At 58.3% G+C, this 7,891-nt stretch overlaps 1 protein-coding gene across 1 annotated transcript in view; it reads left to right on the top strand.

Moving 5' to 3' along the window:
* The window catches only part of SRCIN1 (SRC kinase signaling inhibitor 1), a 104,045-nt gene that overhangs the window by 34,788 nt on the left and 61,366 nt on the right, over positions 1 to 7,891 (top strand). The window contains exon 4 of the mRNA XM_014958940.1: positions 289 to 312. Coding sequence (XP_014814426.1) covers positions 289 to 312 — 24 coding nt within the window. The remainder of the gene's footprint in view (positions 1 to 288; positions 313 to 7,891) is intronic.

Raw genomic sequence — 7,891 nt, 5'->3', positions numbered from 1 at the left:
TCCTCCTCCCTGCTTCGTTTCCCTGGTGCCCCTGATCTGCATCCGATACCCGTGTCCCTGTCCCTGCCTGCACCATCCCGTCCCCAGCCCCGTGAAACTTAAGCAACCTGTTGGGAGGGGACTTGAAAGCAGAAAGAAAGGAGAGCAGGTTTAATGTCGCAGCTTAAAGTCAACAAGTCTCAAAAGGAAAACAAAAGTCAAAGCAGAATCTTAATGGTGTTTTTTTTGTTTTGTTTTGTTTTGTGTTTTTTTTTTTTCTTTCGTTTCGTTGTTTCGTTTTTTCGTTAGCAACCCAACTACTGGAGCTTTAAGGTCAGTATTTCGGATATTTTTTTCATGCTTCTGTTTGAAATGCATGCGCTTTTCCACCCTCGCCTCATCTCTGTGTCTGTGGAGGGGGGGGTGGGAGCTCTGGGGGGGGTGGGTTGTTTTTTGGGGTGAATTCCTGTAGCCAAAGTAGCTTGTTCTCAGCTCAGCAGCAGTTTAAGCTGGTGAGAAGGTTCTTAACGCTTTTTGGGTCGAGTTGTGCGGGTCCAAACCTGTTCTCTGGGAGAGGTGAGCCCGTGTCCTACCCCCCCAATTTAGATCCCTCTCCCTCCACAGTCAAATCCTGCTGTTTTGGAGCTGTTTGATTGCTGCTGAGTCCTTAATTCTGGGAAAAAGGACAAAAAAGAGCCTGTTCTGGGCTGGGCTGGGAGACCCACCTGTGGAGCCGCCTCTGGGTGCCCGTTCCCAAGGCAGAGAGAGGAGGGTTGCTCTGATTCCTCCTCCTCCTCCTCCTCCTCCTGGGAGAGCTGCCCAGCAGAGCCTGTCCCCTCCCTTTGGTGGCCTTTCCAAGCCCCTGTGGGTCCCTTCTCTGCACTGGACCCTTCTCCCAGCACCTCATCCCCCTCTGGGGGCTCCTCATCTCCCCCTCCTTCCCCACCAGGCTGATGGGGAGGACACTGGGAGGGTCTGGGGGCTGTGGCAGGAGGTGACACTGGTGGAGAGGGAGGAGGAATGGGCTTTGCTGTGATTTTGGTGGTTTTTTTGGTGTGTGTTTGGTGTGTCGAGGGACCTCCAGACCTCTTTGTCAGGCTGGTGGTGCCAGGAGGGGAGGGGGCAGCTCTGTCCTGCCTTGCCCATCGCATCTCTGTCTCCATCCTCCGCTCGGGCGCTGCGGTACCAGCCTGTTCCTGTGCCAGCAGTGGGAGAACTGGGGAAAAAAATCAGTGTTTGCTTTATTGCACCGAGATCTTAACCCTAAACCCACCTCTTCCTGGCCACACAAATTAGGGGGGGGGACACACACCCTGATGGGAGTCTCCTGGCAGTGCCCGGGGTCTCTGCCCCCCCGGCGATCCCTGCCAGCACCTTGTGAACAGTTGCCCTATTGTCTGGTGGTTTTTCGGAGTACGCATGTCACGGCGTGTCCTCTCTCCTCCGCAACCCCCCCGGGATGCGGTGACAACCCCTCAAGGTCAGGCGTGTGGTTGGGGTGAGGGGGGGGAAGGTGACCTTGGCGTGTTCATCCCCCCTCCCGGTGGAGTTTTTCACTCTTCCCATAGGAAAATCCAGGCGCTTTCCCTGGGGGAGCGGTAAAACGTGGAATATGGGCCCTTGTGCCGAGTTTTCTCATTCTTGGGAGTACTCTCAGGGTGAAATGCCTGGAAATGTTCAGCTGTTGGGAGCTCCCACCGGCTGCTCTCGGGGACATTCCTGGGACTGGGGGGGGGAAAGGCACAAAAACCTCAATTATTTTTAGTTCTGCAATTTGTTTTCTCTGCATTTTTTTGTCAGTAAGAAATGGGGATAAGCTTTAGGGGTCCCCCCCCTTGGCTGGGGCTCCGCAGCCACACGAGGCTGCGTTTGCTGGAACTCCCTGTTTTTCCACCCAAGCTGGGAATTATTTTGCATCCTAAGTGGGAGCATCATCCCGGGCTGCGTCCACGTTACGGGTTAAATCACCCCACAGTTCCCAGCTGCCTGACCCTGCTACCAAACTGGTGGCAGCTGGGGGCAGCTTGTCCCGGGGAGAGCCCCGGGGGGAGGCTGATCCTGGCAAGCAGGTGCCAGGGGCTTCCTTGAGGCCACCGCAGCCACCTGTGTCCCCTGGGGTCTTCTGTAGGCTTGGCCTTCAGCTGGGAAAGCTGCCTCCCCAGAACCTTCTCCTCCCCCCCACCTTCCTGGATCTGTCCCCAAAATAAGTCTTTCATGACCCTGTAGGTTCCCTGCGTGTCCCCTCCTGCTGCTGGGGGTGCAGAACCAGCCCTTCTCTGTCCCACCCCGGCCAAAAAGGGGGGTGCTGAGGCCAGAGCCCCAACTGATGGGGGACGGAGGGGATAGGATGGTGGGAAAGGGCTGTGCCAAATTCTCAGGGACATCCCGGGAGGTGATGTCTGATGTCCTGCTGCTGAAGGGTCTCCAGGGCAAGATCTGGGGGACCTCCTCCTGCCCTGGCATCCCCCATCTCCCTGGGGACAAGGGCACATGCGATTTGGGGTCCTCCAAGGGTGGGTTTTGGGGGAAGGGGGGGCTCTGCATCCCCTTGTTTGTGGGTCTGGGTGCTGGAGATGAGCAGATGCTCTTGTGTGTCGGTGGCAGCGCCGTCATTGAGGAGAGGGGACCAAGAGCTCGTGCTGTCCCCAGCCCGTTGTCCTGGTCGTGTCCCTCTGCCCTGCTCCCTCCTCCTGCCCCAGCGCAGCCCTGGGGCTTCTACCTTGGCTTCTAGATGGAGCCAGTCCCTCTGGGCTCAGGGTTGTCCCTTCCCACCAGCTGGGCTGTGTGCTCTCACCGAGCCATCCATCCAGCCGCTCCGTGGCCATCGTCACGCTGCTCCTGGTCCCCAAGTCCCCAGGCAGATGCCCCAGTCCCTTGTTCAGGGCAGCATGGTCCCCAACCCACCTTTCCATCCCCTGAACCCCATCCCAGCTCACAGCCCCCCCATCCCAGCTCACAACCCCCCCATCCCAGCTCACAGCCCCCCATCCCTGCTGTTTTGGGGTCACTCAAACCCATCTTTGGGGTGTCAGTCTCTCCTGGGTGGGAGCATCCCAGCACTGCTGGACTCCAGGGACACATCCCTGGCTCTGGCCATGGGGCAGATCCCTCCCGGGGGGTGCAGTGGGGCTCCGTGGAGCCCTGTGGGGCAGTTTGGGGGGGCTGGGGGCTCCCGTGGTGCTGGCACAGGGGGTGGGCTGGCTCCTCGCTGTGGCTCGTGGGCTGGAGGAGGAATGGGAAGAACCGATCGTAGGAGCTCCTTTGGTGATGGGGCTTTGAAAGAACATCAAAGGGACACCAGCAGAAAACTCTGTGGGGAAAAAAACGACTGGGATGTGGAAGGGAGACAGATAGGCAGGGGGGGGACACACACCGAAGACACTTTTGTCTTTAAAACGAGTGTCTGGGGCTGTGTCACCCACGTCGTGCTGGTGCTGCAGAGCTCCAGCAGCAGCTGATGGTCTGATGGAGGCTGGGACTCCTCTTCCTCGGGCACGGCCAGGGCTTGGGGCTTCCCAGGAATGGGGAGCCTTTTCCATCTCCCCTTCCCGAGCCAGTGTTAGGGCAGGAAATGGAATTTACTCGTAGGAGAGGAGCAAATTCCAGGCGGGTTTAGCTCCTGTAATCCCCTGGCTCCTGCACCAGCCTCCTCCCCACACCCTCCCCCTGGCCTTGGCAGCCACCACGCTCCCGGGGACCGGCATTTACCCCGGAATATTTTATTGCTGGAGGGAGGAGGGGGCTGGGATGTACCCGGGAGGGATGAGCAGCCCCTCCTTGCTCTCTGCTTTGGGGGAATTTGCTGGTTTTCTGACCCGTCCCTGGGTGCTGCTCTCCAACACTCCATTTGGTGCCAAATCCTGGTGTCGTCGCTATTTATTATCGTGACAGGGATGAGGGTCACATCCTGGGTGTAGGAAGGGGGAAACTGAGGCACGGTGGGACTGGGTGACTTGCCCGAGCGTACCAGCCCGACCTTCAGCAGTGTTTTGGGCTGATATCCCAGATTTGGGGCTGTTTATCTACAGCTGTTCCTGCTGAAGTTGGGATTTTTTTTTTCAGTTTGTTTTGTGTGGGTTTTTTTTCCCCCACTTCAAACCAGCCCTTTTGAGCCATTTTCCCAAGAGGCTCCTGCACATGTTAAGGGGAGCCTGGCCCCCCCCTGTACAGCTGTTAAAGCAAATCATGCCTCAAATGCCACCGAGCTGAGCCTTGTCACCTGTCACTGTGAAGTCCCCGGCACTAATGCTGCCAACCCCGTGTCCCCAGTGCTTTGCAGCCTGTGTCACCTCCCCTCCTGTCCGTGGCTGCAGCCCCGCGACCCCCAGCAAGGCTGGTGGTGGGGGGGGGGACGACGACTCGTCCCTTCTCTCCCCCTTTCCCCCCTTTTCTGCTGCTTTCTCACGCTTGGCTTTGCTTCCCCCCCGCCGGCGTCCCTGAAGGATGCAGTAATTTGCTTATTTTTGGAAGATGCTGTCAGACAAGGCAGCGTCGCCGGAGAGCGGGGATCGAAGGCGGCCGCCGCTCAGCCCCAGCGAGGAAGAGGATGGTTGGTCGGGGGGGGAGCATCCAGGTGGGGCCGAGGTGGCAGGGAGAGGGGCAGGACTGGCATCCTCACCCCACTAAAAGCATCTCCTGCCACATACCCCTCTGTAACCCATCCCCTGGGACCCCCTCAGCCTCCGGGGAGGTGCTGGATGGAGGTTATTCCTGGACCCCCCCACCTGTTGGTCCAAGGTCTCGTGGCAGGGACACTCCTGTCCCCAGGGATGCTCCTGTCCCCAGGGACGCTCCTGTCCCCAGGGATGCCAGGCTGGATGTGGGGCACGGGGAAAAGAACTCCAGGAATGAAAGCCCGGCTGCCTGTGCTGGGAGGTTAATGATTATCATCCCCATGGCAGCCAAGGTCGTACCCAGTGCTGGGAGATGGGGATGGGGGGTCACAGCGTGTCCCCTCTCCCGGGGCTGGTCCTGGGCACCAGCACCTTCTGCTGCCCCACGGCAAGCAGCAAGACCACTCCACCCCTGTGCTTTGGGGAAGAAAACGGGTGTTTTGGGGGCTGAACGGCACAGTGTAGTGGGGAGAGCTCTTGGAGATGCCTTCTCCCTCAGCTGGGAGGTTAATGATTATCATCCCCGTGGCAGCCAAGGTCGTACCCAGCTCCGGGAGATGGGGATGAGGAGTCACAGCGTGTCCCCTCTCCTGGGGCTGGTCCTGGGCACCAGCACCTTCTGCTGCCCCACTGCGAGCGGCAAGACCGCTCCACCCCCGTGCTTTGGGGAAGAAAATGGGTGTTTTGGGGGCTGAACGGCACAGTGCAGTGGGGAGAGCCCTTGGAGATGTCCCCTTCTCCCTCGGGGACATCCCACTCCCATCCACCTGGAAGGTGCTGCCACTGTCCCCAGTGCCCAGAGAGGGACAGAGAGGGACCACCACCACCGCACAGTGGGCAACCAGCAGCCGTCAATATTCATGAGGCTGCAGAGGATCCAGGCTTTTAAATATTCATCAGGCAGGCGAAGGCAGGAGGCTGATGGTGGCAGCAGAAAGGGGAAAAGAAAAAAAATGCAGAGAGGGGACAAGCAGCCACCCGTGTCACCCGTGGAGGCGGCCGGGCCGTGTCTGAGGGCAAAAGGGTGTTTTGTGCTTGGAAATACGACATCCTGGTGTCAGGATCCTGGGCATCACCTCCAGAGGCTCCTGTGCGTGGCAGGGTAGGGGTGAGGGATGCTGGTGTCACCGAGATGCTGGTTGTAGGGGTACCCACCCCTGCCTGGGGCCCGTCGCAGGGTATGGAGCTCCTGCCCAGCTCCTGCCCACATCTGGCTGCCGGGCGCAGGCTGTGCACATCTGGTGGGGAAAAGACCCTTGCTTTAGTCAAGGGGTCCGGTTTATAAAAAAAAAACAAAACACACACCTAATCCGATTTTAACGCTAATCCTGTTAACATTGAGATCAGGATTAATTCTGGGTTAATCGGGATAATCCTGACAAAATGTTGAGCATTAGACGTGGGATGAATTATTGCTGCCGTGAGCGCTACGCTTTTAATTTGGCGGCGAGACCCCGGCGGGGTGAGAGGGGTGGGGGCCGTGGGGAGGGGGATGGAGAAGCCACCCCCCCCTTGGATGGGGGAGATTTATGGTATATCCCTTCCTGTGATGCTCAGAGCACCCTGGGCCTCTCATTTCTTCCACTTTTGCTGCTGCAGCTCCGGTTACCTCTGTTTTTTCCTCCTTTGCTTCCCAGCTGGGCACCTTCTGGCTCCTCTGTCTCAGGAGGTTTTACTGAAGCTCAGCTCTCCTGGCTGGTGGGGCTGGTGTGAAACGCTGCACAAGGATGCAGGGGGGGGGTCCAGTTGCATCCCCTCAGTCCCTGTTTGCTGGGAGGAAGCGTCCGAGCTGGGACATGCAGGAGGAGGGTGGCACCACAGCCCTGTCCTGTCTGAAACTGGTTTGAAACATGATAGATGATGCCTGGGCTGGTGGGGGGGGACAGTGAGGGGATGCCCAGGTGCTGGGGGTGCTGTGTCCTGGTCAAGGATGCTGCATCCCACTTGGGGATGCTGCATCCTGGTTGGGGATGCTGCATCCCAGTCAGTGGTTTGAAACATGATAGATGATGCCTGGGCTGGTGGGGGGGGACAGTGAGGGGATGCCCAGGTGCTGGGGATGCTGTGTCCTGGTCAAAGATGCTGTGTCCTGGTCAAGGATGCTGCATCCCACTTGGGGATGCTGCATCCTGGTCAAGGATCCTGCATCCCAGTTGGGGATGCTGCGTACTGGTCCGGGATGCTGCATACTGGTCCGGGATGCTGCATACTGTTTGGGGATCCTGCATCCCAGTTGGGGATGCTGCATACTGGTTGGGGATCGAGATGCTGTGTCCTGGTCAAGGATGCTGCATCCCACTTGGGGATGCTGCATCCCAGTTGAGGATGCTGTGTTCTGGTTGGGGATGCTGCATCCTGGTCAAGGATCCTGCATCCCAGTTGGGGATGCTGCATACTGGTCGGGGATGCTGCATCCCAGTTGGGGATCCTGCATACTGGTCGGAGATGCTGCATCCCAGTCAAGGATCCTTCATCCCAGTTGGGGATGCTGCATCCCGGTCAAGGATCCTGCATCCCACTTGGGGATGCTGCATACTGGTTGGAGATGCTGTATCCCGGTCAAAGATGCTCCATTCTGGTCAGGGATGCTGCATCCCAGTGGAGGATGCTCCCCGGGAGGGATTTTCAGCCAGGCTGGAGGTGAGGAGGGGGCAGTGTCCCGTTACCTGGGCTCTGCTCCTCTTACCCCGCAGCCGGCAGCTCCTCGCTGACTCACTCTCTGGGAGCATCAATAATTAAGGCTGAGCGGAGTTCGTTAGGGAGGAAGGAATGAATGAATGGAGCGGTTTGTGATGCTGGCAGGGGGGGGGGGGTGACTCCCACCAGTGCGAGCTGGGCAGGCTGGGGAGTCTCCAAGGGGTTGTCTGGAACCAACTGGAGCTCTTTTTGTGAGGTTCCACCATCCCACACCTGGGGATGTTAACAGCAGAGCCCCTTTTTCCCCCCAGGAGCCCCTCCAGCCTTTACTGGAGCCCGGGGGGGGGATGACAATGGAGCTGCTGGGATCTCATCCCAGCATCTGGGAGGGATGGAAGGGCAGGTACCACCTCGCTGAGGCCGGGGCTGAATGATCCCCAAGCAAAGAGGTGGGACCAGGGCTGAACCCCCCCCACAAGTGATGTTGTGATGGGGCCAGGCAGAGAAATGGGGAGAGGGGAAACACTGCAGAAAATCTGGAAAATTGCCGTTAAGTGGAAATTCCTCCCTCCCTTCCCTCTGTTTCTTTAACAGCTCTCAGAGCTGCTTTAAAAAAAAAAAAAAAAAAAAAAAAAAAAATGTTCCACTTTCAAATTAAATTT

This window comes from Calidris pugnax, unplaced genomic scaffold, assembly GCF_001431845.1.
Source record: "Calidris pugnax isolate Ruff unplaced genomic scaffold, ASM143184v1 scaffold335, whole genome shotgun sequence".
Lineage (NCBI taxonomy): Eukaryota > Metazoa > Chordata > Aves > Charadriiformes > Scolopacidae > Calidris > Calidris pugnax.
Note: the sequence above shows the minus strand (reverse complement) of the source record. Positions and strands in the feature narration are given on the sequence as shown.